We start from the raw sequence: 16,524 nt of genomic DNA, 5'->3' as shown, positions 1-16,524 counted from the left end.
TTTCTTTCTTTCTTTCTTTCTTTCTTTCTTTCTTTCTTTCTTTCTTTCTTTCCTTGGTGCTACCCTAGATGGTACTTTTTTATTTATTTTTATTTGTTTGTTTTTTTGGAACATAAAAAAAATTTCTTCTTCTCTCACATAACATTATAGGTAGGCAGTCCAGATCTGTTATTGTGAACTCAGAGTCCTTTAACTTTCTTTCTCCACCACGCATATTCTCTTCTCTTAAATTTACCTCATGGTCCAGGATGGCTGCTTCAACTCCAGCCATCACGTCTACATGCTCCACAACAGGAAGAAGAAAAAAGGAGAGGCAAACATCCCCTCTTTAAATATCAATTTTCGGTTCATTGTGGTATGTAGAAGTACAGTTGATTTGGAGGCACCTGGGTACCTAGGTTGAGCATCTGTCTGACCCTTGATTTCAGTTTAGGTCATGATCCCAGGGTTGTGGAATCGAGCCCCGCATCGGGCTCTGCTGAGCTTAGAGCCTGCTTAAGATCCTCTCTCTCTACCTCTGCCCCTTTCCTGTGCTCACTCTTTCTCTAAAAGAAAAAAAAAAAAAGAAATACAATTGATTGTGTTATCTACACACTCATATATCCTGCAACTTTGTTAAATTCACTCGCTGGTTTTAATAGTTTTGTTGCAGATTCTTTGGGGTTTCCTCTGTAGACAGTCATGTCATGTGTAATAGGGGCGGTTGTATTCTGACCCTCCAGTGTGTGTGCCTCTGTTTATCTTGACTGATTCCACTCCTGGACTTCCAGTACAGTGTTGAGTAGGTGTGAGCAGACATCCTGACTTGCTCCTGACCTTGGGCGGGAGTATGTTTGGTCTTGCTCGAAATACGTATGGTGTTAGCTGCAGGTTTTTCACAGACACCCCCATCTGGTCGAGGAAGGCTATTAGGTCGAGGAAGGCTAATAGTCCCTTCTGTTACTGGTCTGCCAGGCTTTATCCTGAATGGATATTAATTTGGTCAGATGTGGGGTCGTTTTAATGGCAGGCTCCCTGGACCTCAGAAGCATCACGCTGTGATTGAGGTTCTGTTCCAGGGAACTTTGAGGGCTTCCCTGTTGTGCTTACAGCCCCGTGTCCTCTATCCCCACTGGCTGCCCTCCCACTCACCAGCCAACCTTTGCATGAGAAAAGGAGGCAGGCGTGGAGAATGGATGCCGGCTTTTCCTTCTGGGCCCAGGCAGTGGTTCCTGCCCTGCCCCCCTCCCCAGGGCGGGTTGTGTTGCTCCGGGGAGGCCTCTGGCTGCACCGTGCGGGCACAGGTGCCAGGCCGCTGTTCTGTCAGCGGGGGGCCATCCCCTTGGCCCCTGACCCCTAACCCCTTGTGGGTGCTCTTCTTGGGAGCACGAGGCAGGCATTCGGTCCTCCTCGGTCCCTGCTGTGTCCCACTGCCTATAGTAGACCTCGCACGGGGCAGGCACTCGGTGAGGGTGTTGTCTAACCGAGGGACTCCACCCGCTGACGGCTGGCTGTCTGTGGACCCATCAGACCCCTGGCGTCCCCATCACATGGTGTCTGGACTGTGCTCACTGACACCTGGTCTCTTCACCTTTTATGTCAACGTGCGTTATATTTAAAATTGGTTGAGAAGGTGTCGCCTTTGAAGAACGTGCTCAGAGGGCGTCCCCCACCCTCAGCCCTGTGACCTGACCACCGCCGCCTTCCTCATGGGCCTGCAGGTTCTTCTCTCCGACAACTCCCTCCGTTCCTTCCACCCAGGACACCCTGCCTGAGCCCTCTTCCTGCCTTTCTTATCGTCTCCGCGCAGCTGAGTTTCTTTCCCATCTGGCCTGACTGCTGCCACCCATGGCACTCGGCCTTCCTGCCTAGAATGCTCTTTCTCGCCCAGCCCACCTCCCAGACCTGAGACAGGGACCCCTACTCATCCTCCAGGACTGACCTCCGAAGTCACCCCAGGTGGATGCCTCCCCTGTCCCTCTGCCCACAGAGCACCTGACCCCCCCCTTCCTTTATTATGTAAATGGTGTTTGTTTCCGCATCGGCCTCCCCCAGCAGAAGGCAGGGGCCCGTCCACCTTATCTGTCTCGCCCTGCAGAGTGTGGGAAGGCCGTGTCCTGGGCCACGGCTCACCGCCCAGGCCTCAGGGTGGCCCCTTTCTCCCCCCCCAGGCTGAGCTGATGAGCGGCCTCATCGAGTACTGCATTGAGCTGAACCAGACTTCAGAGCTCGCCGCCCCCCAGGAGACTGTGTCCGGCCCGCCCTCGGCCACCAGCTCCCTGCCATCTTCTGCTCAGCGCCCGCAGCTGCAGAGGCAGGGCAGCGTGGTGTGCAGCCGCCTCCAGCATCTCTCCACCATCGACTACGTGGAGGAAGGTGAGCATGTGCACGCGTACACACACGACGTGCACACGCACACACGACACGCGCGTGCACATGCACATATGCGCGCCCCAGGGAGCCCCGGGGAGCCCCGGGGACAGCGAGGTAGGGTCCAGTTGCCAGGGACCTAAACGGGAGAAGGAGTGAAGCTGGGTGAGGGTCGCATCTTGTGAGCTCTGTGATTGGGAATGGGGGCCTCTGGGGCCCTGGCGGGAGAGTCCTTTTCTGGCCCTGTCACTGTTGCGTCCACAGATGTTCCCTGCAGCAGTGTCCAGATGTGACAAACTAGAAGTGACCGATGTCGGTTAGTTCGGTGTGGGGACAGAAACAAGGGGCCACATCCAGTAGAATCAGGGCAGCTGGTAAAAAAGAGGGCTGAGTGCAGTGTGATGTCCCAGTCCGGGCCCTGGAGCAGACAGAGGACGTTTATAAGGAAACTGGGGAAGTCCCGAAGTATGTCGTTCAGTTCATCATATCGTACTGGGGTTTATGTTTTAGTTTTGGCAAATGTGAGACGGCAACGGAGGACGCCAGCCTCAGGAGAAGCCAGATGAGGGCAAATGGGAACTCTTTGTATGATTATCTTTGCAACTTCTCGATAAATCTGGTTTTGTTCCAAAATAAGAAGATTTTAAACGCAATAACAAAGACCTACGTTTAAATGGCAAGATGTCGGGGCGCCTGGGTGGCTCAGTCAGTTGAGCATCCAACTTCAGCTCAGGTCACAATCTTACGACTTGTGGGTTTGAGCCCCACATCAGGCTCTGTGCTGACAGCTCAGAGCCTGGAGCCTGCTTCGGTTTGTGTCTCCCTCTCTCTCTCTCTGCCCCTCCCCTGCTCACATTCTGCCTCTCTCTCTCTCTCTCTCTCAAAAATTAAACGTTAAAAAAATTTTAATAAATGGCAAGATGTTCACAAAATAAGACCAAGTAATAAAAATCAGGTAATAGGACAGCCCCACGTAAGACTGCATCCGTGTGCAGGAGGAGGGGGATGTGCCAGCCCTGGTGGTGAATTGTTGTAACTTTTGCTTTTTCTTTGTGCGTCTTTGCAGTATTTACATATTTTATGACAGGCACATCATTTTTTAAAAACTTTTTTGAAGTTTATTTATTTTTGAGAGACAGAGCAAGCGCAGGAGGGGCAGAGAGAAAGGGAGAGAGAGAGAATCCCAAGCAGGCTCTGTACTGTCAGTGCAGAGCCCAATGCGGGGCTTGAACTCACAAACTGTGAGATGGTGACCTGAGCCAAAACCAAGAGTCGGACGCTTGATTGGCTGAGCCACCCAGGCACCCCTACATTTTTTACGGGAAGCATGTCATTTTTTTTTAATTTGTTTTTTTTTTTTTTTTTTTTTTTGAGAGAAACAGAGAATGAGTGGGGGAGGGGCAAAGAGAGAGGGAGAGGCAGAATCCGAAGTAGGCTCCAGGCTCCGAGCTGTCAGCACAGAACCCGACACGGGGCTCGAACTCACAAATGGTGAGATCATGACCTGAGCCGAAGTTGGACACTTAACTGATGAGCCACCCGGGTGCCCCAAGCACGTCATCTTTTATAATCAGAAACAGCAAAATAATTTTTCAATAACGTAACTGTTTCCCCCATTGTAGTCTTCCTTGGAATGGCCAGCAGGCACTGTCACCCAGCTCCCTGGTGTGGGACATGACCGTTATCTCCAGTTGTGAGCCACTACAAACAATGTAGCTGTGGCTAAATCCTTGCTTAGAATCCAAACCGATTCCTTGGGACAAATTCCTAGAGACGGCGTTGCGGTATCAGACCGCGTGCCTGCTTGCGCCCCTCCCAGTATACAGCGCGCACGGGCCTCCATCCCCTCTCTGTCACACCGAAAGAGACCTTTTTGGGTTGGTATTTGAATATCGGTGAAGTTGGACCGTTTTTATGTGCTTGGATTATTGTTCATTTCTGTTGTCTATTTTTCTTTCGTTGCTTGATTTTTTTTTAGTTAGCATCGTATGTTAGTATGGTATGTTTGTTAATAATTAACGAGCCAATACTGACACAGTATTATTATTAAAACCTTTCTTTTTTTTTTTTAATGTTTATTTATTTTTGACAGAGAGAGAGAGAGAGAGACAGAACATGAACGGGGGAGGGTCAGAGAGAGAGGGAGACACAGAATCTGAAACAGGCTCCAGGCTCTGAGCTGTCAGCACAGAGCCCGACGTGGGGCTCGAACTCACAAATGTGAGATCATGACCTGAGCTGAAGTCGGACGCTCAACCGACTGAGCCACCCAGGCGCCCCTAAAGTCCTTCATTCTAACCTAATGTCCCTTTTCAAGGTGGCAGGATCCCATCCAAGACACTACACTACACTTAGCTTCGTGTCTCTGTAGGCACCTCTGGGCTGTGGTAGCTTCTCAGATTTCCCTTGTTTTTGATGACGTTGACAGTTTTGAGGACGACTCTGTGGGGATATTGTAGGATGCCGTGTTATTGGAATTTGCCTGATGTTTTCCTCGTGATTAGGCAGGAGCTGTGGGCTGGGGAGGGAGATCACAGAGGTAAAAAGTGCCATTTTTATCACATCACATCAAAGGTGCATTATCAACATGACTTGTGACAGTTGGTGTTGACCTTGGTCACCTGGCCTGAAATTCTAACTTGTAAGAATTCTTTCTGTCTTATCGAGGTTCACCTCGAACCAGTTGTCTGTGTTGTAGGTGTTTTGTTTCTTTGGTCTGTTCTTTTGTTTATTTTTGAGAGAGAGAGAGAGAGCAAGAGCGCAAGCAGAGGAGTGGCAGAGAGGGGGACAGAGGATCCGAAGCAGGGTCCGCACTGACAGCAGAGAGCCTGATGCGGGGCTCGAACTCACGAACCGTGAGATCAACCCGAGCTGAGGTCGGACGTTAACCGACTGAGCCACCCAGGGGCCCCTCTTTGGTCTGTTCTTGAACTGGGTTTAACAAAAGCTCCTCAGACAGCACAGCTGGCCCAGCATCAAATGAAAACCCGAAACGGCCTCCGATTTGCAAGGCTGGCCGCACTCCCCGCCCTCCCCATCGTGGGCAGAAGAGCTGGGGTCCGGGACTGAGGCTCAGACAGTTGGTGGATGCGGTGAGGGGGACTGGGTCTGCACCGGCTCTGGAAGGAGCCAGGCCCTGGAGCCGGAATCCAGGCTCCCGGGGGGCGCGGACCAGCCCACCCCGGGGAGCCCTCCCTCAGCGCGGTCCTCTTGTTCCTTGATAGGTCAGCAGATCAAGCGGGTGAAACCGAAGCGCACCACGTCCTTCTTCAGCCGGCAGCTGTCCGTGGGCCAGGGGAGCTACACCGTGGTGCAGCCCGCTGACAGCCTGGAGCAGGGCTGAGGGCAGCGGCGCCAGGCGGGGGGGTGGCACCCGGAGGCCCCCTGGGGCCTGGCCGAGGGCCCTTCTCCCCGAGGGGCGGGACCAGGCTGCGGCTCTGGCGTCGGGCAAGAGGGCCACCTCGAGCGGGAGGAAGTGGCTTCTGTGCCTGGGATGGGACGCGGGCTGCGCGGAGCTGGCCGGGGGCTCCTGCAGGGTCTTTTTTGGACTTCCCCTGGACTCGGCCCCAATTCCGTCTCAGGAGCATCTGAGGAGGCTCTGGCCGCCTCCCCCCAGCTAGGGACTTGTCTTCGTGCCCCTCTCGAGATGGACAGTGTCCCCTGCTCTGAAGTCCTCAGTGGCGGCTCTGATGGCAGGTGGCCGATGAATAGGGTTCGGGACCTGTAGATCCAGTGTGTGTCTTTGGTCTCTTCCCTGGACTTTGGTGACCACATCCCTGCATTCCTTCTGCCGCACCCCCCCCACCCCCCCACCCCCCCGCCCCGCAACCTGCTGCCAGTCTGGGCATGGCTCTTTGGGCGGGAAGGGGCCCTCGTGCATTGAACCACAGGAGGAACAGAGAAGGCCAGGCCCCTCACCCATACCCTCCCTTGCCGGATGAAACTAGAGGGAGCCAGGCAGGGCCTGGCTCAGGGGGCATTCTGTGCCCCTCACTCAGGCCCCTTGTGCCAGGACACCCTCTGACCGGAAGGAAAATGCCTTTTTGCCAGCCTTTGGTGACAACGCTGTGCTGGGAGGTGGCCGTCCTGTGACCAACACGCCGCCAGACCCACACTTCACACTTGGACAGGCTCCCAACCACCCTGGGCTTCAGGGTTTGGTTTTGCTCCTTTTTCATCTGCTTTAGTTCTGCGAAGCCTGTGACCTCTGGGGGCAACTTGAGAGAGTGCTCCCGCCAGCCTCAGAGCTACTGGCTTTCCTTCAAGACGGCGCCATGGTGTCCATCCGCGTGACCCTTTGGGGTGGCCTGTGCGCGAGGATGTCCCGTGCGAGCTGGTCTCATCTTTGCAGGGACATTGTAGGGAGGCTGGATGCGGCACTGGGTGTGGCTTTTCCCCTGCCTCACGTTCCTGTCTTCTCCCAGAGGAGCCAGGCTAGCAGAGGGCCTTCCCAGCCCCTCGGCTCCTCCGTGGTGGCTCCATGGCTCTCACGGCGCTTGCTGGGACTTCCCGCGGGGAAGAGGCAGGCCCAGCGGAGCACTGGGCTCGGCCTTGTTCTCCCCTCCCCTGGAGAGCCTGGGCAGAGGAAACGTGAACTTGGCTCCAGGGGTGGAGCCCACTCACTTCCTCTTCCTTTTGGTGACTTTTGCACACTCCAGATGTTCTGAGGGGGGCTTGCCTCCGGCAGTAGGGACTTGTGTCGCTTGTTATAATAAATAGGTATCCGAGCCTTCTGGAATGTCCCAGCCAGAGAACATCTTATCTCCCCTCCTGGAATCACTGGACCTGAGTGGCTGCCCGGCAGCCCGGCACGCAGCCATCTGGTTATCTCTTCCCACTCGCTGTTTTGACCCAGGTGAATGTTTATCTGCTGGTTTGGCTGCGAGGGGCGGGTGTGGACCCATTACTTGTTTTTACTGTTCGGCCTCTCTGCTGTTCTCTGAGCATCCCTTGTGACGTGACCTTTTCTGCCTGGCCTTTGGGACAAAGCAGTATTTCACCAAGTGCCCTTTGAATATTCTCATTCTTTTGTATCATGTGACTTATTAATAATAAATGAATTTCCAGCAAACTCTGGGTGGTTCACGTTATGAAACAACAGGAGTGTGTTAAGTACAGCCTGCGAGTTGATTATAGGCTGCATGTTTGCTTTTTATTAAATACGTGTCAAGGTATGCAGCTCTCTGGGCTGCAGAGTGGAATTCGATGGAGAACCCAGAGTGAGGTTTTCCAGTGTCGGTGGCTGGCCAGGGACTCCCAGGGTAAGAAGGTCCAGGAGGGGTTTGGTGGTTCATGGTGGGAGCCAAGGGGGTAGGTCTGCAGGGAGGCAGGGGAACGAAGCACCGATGGTGAGCAGGCCTTTGTCCCCTGTCCCTCATGGCCTAAGCCATAGTGCCATGGCCTGTCAGACCCCTGCCCTCCCGCTCCTCTTCACACCTCGGGGTTGGGGCTGAGGGCACGGTCTGGACACCAGTGCCTAGCCGAGAGGCCAGAGAACCCAGGAGGTTTTTGGGGTGATTTTTGTGCCCACCCCGAGGATGCCTCGTGCCCCAGGCCTCGCCAGGAAGTGGTTTGTTTGCCATAGATCCTGTCGTGGGCGCCCACGGGCTTTGGCCCTGGAGGGTGAGCACCGTGTGGGGTTTGGAGTTCACACCAGAGCGGGTTGGGAGCCAGAAGGAGCAAGTCACGTGTCTCTGTGGCCGTGAGGTCCTGGGACTAGGGCCCCCCCCCCATCCTGCCTTCCTCCGTGAGGTCCGCCATCTGGCAAGGGCAGCACGATGCACGATTGTGGGCACTTCCGGGAGCCTCCACTCCCTGCCCTTTAAGAAGGCCATCATAATAGTACCCGTCTCAGAGGGTTGTTGGGGTGCCTGAGGGTCTGGCGATGACTAGGCACTTGATGGGTGTTAGCTATTTTCGTCTCTACAAGTCACATGTCTGGACACCGGCAGGGAGAACAGGATCCACCCGAGAGGCCAGGGCCTGCCGACAGCGCGGACACCCCCACTCGTGGGCGAGGGGGTACCAACGGCCTGGAGCCTGGCCCGCCTGGAGCCCCTTCCTCTTTCCCGGGCCCGTCAGCCCTCGCCACCTGTATTCGTTTCCTGCGGCCGCTGTGACAAATGGGCATAACCTTAGTAGCTGAAAACCACACACATTCATCACCTCACAGTTCTGTAGCCCGAAGTCCGAAATGAGTCTCACTGGACTAAGGTCAAGGTATCGACAGGGCCTCATTGCTTCTGGGGCTTCTAGGGGAGAAGCCGTTTTCCTTGCCTTTTGCAGCTTCTAGAGGCAGCCTGCTCTCCTTGCCTGGTGGCCCCTTCCTCCATGCGGGGTCCTCACATCTCTCTCTTCTCCCCTCACAAGGTCTAGGGGCCCGTGTGATCACACCGAGCCAGTGTGGACAATCCGGGTTCATCTCCCTGTCAACAGCCGCTGACTAGCACCTGGCACCCCTCTTTGCCACATAACCTAACACTCGCAGGCTCTGGGGACCGGGACACAGACATCTTGGAGGGACCTTATTCTGCCTACCGCGCCGCCCCTCCCGCCACAGCCCTGCACCACTTCGTGCTCCGGGCCCGCCACGTCTGCCTCCTCTGCCGTCTCCGACCAGGCCTCGTCCCACACCCTGCACTGGTGGCCTGGCGAGCAGCAGTGGCTGCCTGTCCGTGGGCAGGCTCAAGCTGACTGGGGGACCCCCTTCCAGGACCACCGCCAGTTCTCCAGCTGGTTCACGGGCCTAAGTTCAGAATATGCCCCCACCCCCCACCCCCCGGAGCCGCATACCGCTTCAGCCATCAGCGGGCTGGCCCTCACAGAAGGGCCTCTGTGCTCCCTCTGTAGCCACCGCGCACGACAGCAGGAGAGGACGCTGTCCACCCTACGCTATGTGTCCCCCTCCACCCCCGGGCCGGCTGACCCTTACAAACCGCCCCCTGTGACCTATACACGGGACCCGGCGGGAGGAGAGGGAGAGGCTGGCTGCTGGGGAGGCCTTTCCATGCTCTGAGGGCTCGGCTCCGAGCCTGTGATCCCAATTCCAGGCACCCTTGAGATGACCAAAGAGGGGCCCGGGGAGGGAGCCCAGCTGAGAACCAGATCCCCTTGGGGAGCGCGGCTCTGCCTGGCAAGGCGGCTGCCGGAAGTTCCCCTGGAAGTCGGCTTCCCGGTCTGGGAGGTGCTCTGCCCCCTTTTTTTCCACTCAGGCATCTGCCCACACTGTGTAGTGCTCTCCCTCTGTGTCCCCCATGGGTCTTGGGTTACACATCCCCCTGAGGTGGCACCAGCCCAAGTCCCTGCTCCGAGCAGGGGGCCAGCAACACCTGACTGGATGGTGAGGACGGCAACATGAACAGCAGGGCCTCTGCCTCGTCCTTCCACCCTCCCACCCCCCTACCGCCCCCACCTCTCCCCCCCATCCCAGATCTTCTGCGCACAGACGAGGGCCTGCCCAGAGCCTGCCATCTGGAATGAATGAAGGCCAAGCGTCAGGGCCCTCCCTCCTAAGGCTCTGAGAGGGCCTATCAGCGTGTTCAGGGGTTTTGTAAAATATGCAGAAGTAGGATTTAAAGATTATTTTTCTGAAGGGACCTTCAGAAACTAAAACTAAAACCTAAACTTCATAAGCTATAGTCCACACAAATCCTAGATTGGTCTCTGCCCACCCAGAGATAACTGGCCCCACTTGCTTTTAAACTTTTTTTGTTTGGGGGGCACCTGAGTGGCTCAGTCAGTTAAGCGTCTGACTTCGGCTCACGTCGTGATCTCGTGGTTCATGAGTTCGAGCCCCGTTTTGGGCTGTGTGCTGACAGCGCAGAGCCTGACGCGGGTCTCAAACTCGTGAACTGTGAGATCAGGACCTGAGCTGAAATCAAGAGCCGGATGCTTAACCCACAGCCACCCAGGTGCCCCTCCACTTGTTTTTAGAACATACCCCACCATCTCCCCACTCGGGGGGCTTGGCTCGGCACTCTTTAACCCCCTCCCCACCTTGGCTTCTCAACAACCCCCCCCTCCCCCCGCCAGCCCACATTCCCTTCACCCAAGCTTCTCACCCTGGACAGGTGACTTCCCCCGGGATCAGATCTTTCTCCCTGGGAAGGCCAAGACCCCATTCGTTGTCTGACTCCTCCTCCCTGCTGGCAGCCTTAGGCAAATTATATCACCTTTCTGGGCCTCCATTTCCTCACCTCTAAAATGGGGACGGTAGCAATACCTACTCCTCCCCTTCGTGGGGGAGGTATGATGCCTGTCTAATGGTTTCTTCCCACGCCCTAGGGCAGAGCACTGTGTTTTGCACACCTCTGCAAATGAGAGGCAGGCACCTGTTTGCAGAGGCAGGAGAGGGGGTGGCAGAGTCAGGATCCCCCACCATTGTGAGGCCGGAAGTCCTCTCCGTGAGCCCCGGTTTCTTCCTCCGTGAAGTGAGGACGATCACCCCTCCTTTATGAGGTTGTGGGTGACGTTGGGTAACAGATGTGAAACCACCTGGAACCCGCGTGGCTGTATCTTTATGTGATTTTGTCAGGCTCGTCCATTCACTCATCCCTGAGGACGGACCGCGTTCCAGAAGTCATTTTCATGCATCTCTCTTCCACCTGCCTCAAGTTCCTGGGGCTGTCATAACAAACTGCCCCAAGCTGGTGGGCTTCAAACAATAGAAATTTATGGTCTCACAGTTCTGGAAGCCAGAAGTCCAAAACCAGGAGGTCAGCAGGGCCATGCTCCCTCTGAAAGCCGCAGAGGAATCCTTCCTTCCCCTTCCTAGCTTCCGGTGCTTTTCTGGCAATCCTTGGCTTGCGCTGCATAAACCCAATCCCTGCCTTCGTCACATGGCTCCTCACATGGCTCCTCCCTGCGTGTGTCTGTCTTCCTGTCGCCGTCTTCTTAAAAGGCCACCGGTCATGTTGGGTTAGGGGCACGCCTTCTGCCACGTCATCTTAACTCAGTACATCCGCAACAACCCTGTTTCCAACTGAGGTCACATTCTGAGGTCCCAAGAGTTAGGACTTGAACACATCTTTTTGCAGGGGACCCAATTCAACCTATGACACCACCCTAATAGATTACTGTCTTGGTCTCCTTGGGTGGGGCTTTTCAGTGCATCGAAGTTTGTTATTTTAAAGTGTATTGGGGCACCTGGGTGGCTCAGTCAGTTGGGCGTCCAACTTTGGCCCAGGTCATGATCCCCGTGCTTTGTGGGTTCAAGCCCCTCCTCGGGCTCTGCGCTGACAGGCTCGGAGCCTAGAGTCTGCTTTGGATCCTGTGTCTCCCTCTCTCTCTGCCCCTCCCCCACTCTGTCTCTCTGTCTCCCAAAATAAATAAACATTAAAAAAAATGATAAAGTTTATTTATTTGAGAGAAAAAGAGAGAGCACGAGCACACAGTAGTGGGGGTGGGGTGGGGGGGGGGTGGCAGGGAGAGAAGGCGAGAGAGAATCCCAAGCAGGCTCCAAGCTGTCAGCGCAGAGCCCGATGTGGGGCTCGTGCTCACGAACTGTGAGATCATGACTTGAGCCGAAATCAGGAGTCGGACACTTAACCGACTGAGCCACCCAGGTGCCCCAAAGTTTGTTTTTAAAATACCAGCAATAGAGCCTGCTTGGGATTCTCTCCTCTGTCTCTCTCTCTCTCTCTCTGCCCCTATCCATGCTTTCATGCTCTCTTTCAAAATAAACAACTAAACATTTTTAAAAAATAATAAAATACGGGATCCCTGGGTAGCTCAGTCGGTTCAGCGTCTGACTTCGGCTCAGGTCATGATCTCGCGGTTCATGGGTTCAAGCCCTTGCGTCGGGCTCTGTGCTGACAGCTCGGAGCCTGGAGCCTCAGATTCTGTGTCTCCCTCTCTCTCTGCCTCTCCCCTGCTTGTGTTCTGTCTCTCTCTCAAAAGTAAATAAAACCATTAAAAAATTTTTTTCAAGTAATAATAAAATACCAGCTGCCCTTGGGTTGCCCTAGTGGCTTATGTTTACCAGCCTAGCACACACAGCCTGGCTCAGCCAGCACCCGGCTCCAGAGGTCCCCAGAACAGAAGAGGCCCATGGCGGTCAGTGCAGGGATACCGGGCCATCAGGGCCCCCAGACCCCCTAACTCTTCAGAACTCGAACAGCAGAGGTCCCTGGAACAGTCTACACAGGCAATCCCTTCTGAGCCTGGGGCAGTCCCGGGTCATTCTCCACCACTTACAGCATCCGGGACCCTTGGGCAGGCCTTCCCAATCTCGGCCTCTCAGCGGGTCTGGCACGGGCGGCTCCTGCCTCAACCGCAGCGCCTCAGATCCGGCCACAGGGGGAGGGCTTGGCGCTTCGTGCTGCTGCAGCCAGCGGTGGGGCAGCGTGGGGAGACACCCACAGGAGGCCAGGAGCCACACTGGATTCAGAATACGGCAGAGCAACCGTGCAAGGTTGCATGCTCAGTCTGAGAAGCCAAGGCCTCAAGGCACACACATAGAGCTGGCAAGGGGAGGTCTGCAGTGACCGTGACAGGGAGCACTTCTAGACGCCCCTGCAAAAGCAGTTGACAGAATTAGTGACTGAGTTGCCCAAAGGGTGTCAGCTCGGAGTCCAGTCGGCTTTGCAGGGGACACTGGGGATGGGAACACAGATGACCAGGAATATAAGCCACTTTGCACCTGACCGATGAGCTGGCCAGCCACACCCAGACAGGGGGAGACAAAGGAAACAGACAACAGATAGGGAGGGGGGTCTCAGTGATCAGAGAAGCCTTCCTAGAGGAGAGGGCCTGAGAGATTCCATAAAATAGAGAAAAATGGAGCACAGTGAGGGTACAGGCACAGAGCAGGGGGAGCCGCGCAGAGCCTGGCTGTGACCTTGAGCCTGAAAGACACTGCCAGCCCTAAGCCAAGGGAAGTGGGAGACTTCATGGCACATTCTCACTGCTCCTCCTTCTCCCAGGCAAGGAGGACATTTTTGAGCCAGCCGCCTGACACTTTCTCCCTGTCCAGATCAGGTCCACACTTCAGAGAATGCAGGCGGATTACCCCAATGTCACCCAGAACAGGATGGCAGGGTTGGGCCTGAGTCAGGACTTAAGTTTTAAGCAGCAAGTTGCATGCCCCAAGGTTGGCTGCCTTTTTTTTGCCCCCATCAGGTGGACACTGAGGCAGTGGGAAGGGCGGGGTACGCAGAGTTGGGGAGAGCCTGCCTGCAGGTCCAGATATAGCCAGAAGGGGGCAGCTGAGCCCGCCCTTTGCTCCTCCAGCTCCTCCAGCGGGGCTGCAGAGGCAGTGAGCCGGCATTTCCTGCCCAGATCCCTGGAACCTGGAACCCGGGGCAGAATCTCCCCCGGCAGGGGAGGAGGGGAGGGGTCCGGTCTGGTGCTGCATTCGTTCCCCCCCCCCCCAACCCCTTTCAGGGCAGTGGCCCTGGCTCCTGACCACCACCACCGTCCCACAGTCCATGATAGGGGGGCCTGGAGCTCCAAGGGCACTAATTGGTGAGGGGACCCACATTTTCCAAAGATCAGGATCCGCATCCTGCAAACAGACTCTGCTTTGGAATTTTTTTGTTTGTTTTTCTGTAGAGTGACAACCGAGTCAAAATATTTAACACCAGGGCTACGTGGGGAAATCCAGGGGGTGGGGTGGGCACACCCTGGGCCAGTCATCTCCGTCCTGCTCTGCCCAGTGCCCACAAGAGCTGACTGTTCCCGGCCCCTGCCCGACAGGCCCCCACCCCCTGCCCAGCTGTCTCTCAGCACCTGCCTCCCCCACCCATACTGAGCCCGCCAACTATTTTTAAACTACTTGTCATGAATACAGTTTGCAAGAGGATAATAATAGTCCCAGCTCTTTCTCAGGGTTCCTGTGTCCCCTGCCTATTCGACCTTGGCATTTGGTGGAAGGGGTTGTAGTAATCACTGATATTCTAGGCCAGTGAGAGCACAGGCCTCCCTCATGGTGTCAAGGTCAGCAGCCTCCAGGGGCCAGGGGTACCGCTCAGAGGGTTTCTCCAGTGCCTACACAAGTCCTGGTGCCAGGCACGTTTTGCTCCCAGATGCCACTGGGGGATTGGGGGGGAGGGGGCATGGGGTCAGATCAGAAAAGGCTCCTTTAGAGGTTCACGGACAGTTTAAATGACCAGTGCTCTGGTGGAGTCACTCTACGGACAAGACGAGGCTCGGGCCTGAGGACAGGGACCCTAGCAGCAGGGACCCTAGTGGAAGTGGGAGGCTCGGCAGTGGGGGCTGCAGGCAGCCTGGAGAAGGTAGAGGGCTTCTTGGGGGCTATGCAAACCTAGGGGTGTGGGGTAGTAGGATGTCAGCACCCCCAGCTCCCTGCCCAGAGACACTGTCACCAGGATTCCTGGTGGGTGGGGCTTGGGGAGAGGCTGGCAAGGTGGGTACAGGCCAAAGGGTGGGGCCTAGGAAAGCTGGGACTTGCTCAGTCAGCAACAGGGGGAACTGAGGAGGTCTGGGGGCCACTGGTGGGGCACAGCAGTGGTCAAATGAGACAAGGCTTGTGGGTCAGGGTCCCTAGTTCCACAGGACTTCCATCTGCTGGGGACTGAGAAGTGACGACACAGGTGCTCAGCATGGGGGTAAGGAGGCAGGCGGGTCTGGTGAGCGCTTAAGGGGTAGCGGCTTTAGGACATAGGGAGGTGACCACGAGCCAGTGACAGAGTTGGCAGGAGAAGGGAAGGCCGGGCTCCGGGCAGAAGGTCAGCTTGGGCAAGACTCAGGAAAGGCAGGGGTGGTCAGTAGGGCCGGGGCACCGACGGCCTGACGCCCAGGGGTATCAGGTGCATGTGGCAGTGGGTCCAGGAGATCCAGATGCAAAGGGCCGACACTATCCAAGTTGTGGCCTGGAGGCCTGGCCAAAGCGTGAAGCCTGGCCTTAGGAGGGGAGAGCCTCAGGAAAGAGCATCAGGGTGAGAGCCCACAGGCTCCATGCACCAACAAGAGATAAGAGTCAAATGTGGAAGGAGCCCTCTCCTAATCTCTCCTGCTCCCCCTCTCCTCTGGCCGCCTGCCCTTTGGTCCAGGCAGGGTAAAAAAAAAATGTAGGATGAAATGTAGGTTAGGTCCGTCTCCTCCCCTGCCTTACAAACCAGCCTATGGGGAGTCTGTACCCCAACACTCTCTCCCTCAAATGCCTTCTGCCAGCTCCAGCAGAGACAGACTTTCCTAGTTCCCTTAGCTGGCCCCAGGCATTCAGGGTGAGCTGCTGGGCCCCAGTCCACACGGAGCAGCCCCTGGCCCTTCCTCCTGATCTCTTGACCTGGGAGTCCAAGTTGGACAGGCTCCCAAATCTGGGCCTGCCATTGAATTTGTGGGGCTGCTGCTGACCTGGGCACTCATTTCCTTCCTTCAGTCTGCCAGTATCGCAAATATTTGTCAAGAGCCTCACAGTGGACAGAATGACCTTTACGGAACACAGGCTGCTTTTGTTAACACATTTCACCGAGGTCCACTGCGTGCCAGGGACTGCGGGGTCGGGGCGATCCAGCGGAGGGCGGAACAGAAACCCCTGTCCCAGGAGCCCAAGCCCCAGGGGTGCACAGGACCCACTGAGAAGGTGACCTCTGGGCAGAGGCCTCAAGCAGCTGAGGGACGGCTGGGCCAGATGGCCACCAGGTGAAGAGCCTTCTGGGCAGGACAATCCGGGTCAGAATTATGAAGTGGGAACGAGGAAAGACTAGCTGGGAGAAGTTAAGAGTGTGCCCAGGGCTACACTGTGAGACGGGGCCCAGCTTCCTGCCGGGGCAGGAGAGGCCAATGGGGGCTGAGCGGGGAGTGGGGGTGGGGCAGGATGTTGTTCCAGCACCGGCTGCTGTGAGGCAAGGCGAGGCCAGGCCGGGCAGGAAGGGCTCCCAGCCACCACTGGGTGACTGTGCAGTTTCCTGTGCCAGGCTCTGAGACAAGGGGCCTTATGGCTCAGAGGGAAAAGGCCCCAGTCAAGGGTTTCCTGTAAGTAGAGAGCCAAGGTGACCCGGGAGGTCACAGCTCCGCAACTGGACCTGTGGGGAATGGAGTCAGGGTTCCGGCACTTCTCTAGTAGCACCCCTTTCTCACCCTTCTCCTCTCCCTTTCCCGGGAGCTCCTGCAGGAAATCTCCTGGGTCCTTTCCTGGGCTGGTGTGTGTTTGGAAACAGAGCCGAGCTGGCTTCAGAATAAGAGGGGAAGGCGGCCATGACCGGAGAAAGGACT

General features: G+C 56.2%; 2 protein-coding genes across 3 annotated transcripts in view; both read left to right on the top strand.

Annotated features, from left to right (window-relative positions):
- The window catches only part of CDC42EP2 (CDC42 effector protein 2), a 111,857-nt gene that overhangs the window by 70,380 nt on the left and 24,953 nt on the right, over positions 1-16,524 (top strand). The gene's annotated exons all lie outside the window — the stretch shown is intronic.
- FRMD8 (FERM domain containing 8) overlaps positions 1-16,524 on the top strand; it is a 31,774-nt gene that overhangs the window by 14,106 nt on the left and 1,144 nt on the right. The window contains exons 10-11 of one of the 2 annotated variants that reach the window (XM_049616506.1): positions 2,151-2,355; positions 5,574-8,607. In XM_049616506.1, coding sequence (XP_049472463.1) covers positions 2,151-2,355; positions 5,574-5,692 — 324 coding nt within the window. In that variant the 3' untranslated portion in view covers positions 5,693-8,607. Of the gene's footprint in view, positions 1-2,150; positions 2,356-5,573; positions 8,608-16,524 lie in introns of those variants that run through there. The other variant, XM_049616498.1, reaches the window with a different exon arrangement.

This window comes from Panthera uncia, chromosome D1 (genome assembly GCF_023721935.1).
Source record: "Panthera uncia isolate 11264 chromosome D1, Puncia_PCG_1.0, whole genome shotgun sequence".
Lineage (NCBI taxonomy): Eukaryota > Metazoa > Chordata > Mammalia > Carnivora > Felidae > Panthera > Panthera uncia.
This window is presented reverse-complemented; position numbering and strand designations above follow the sequence as displayed.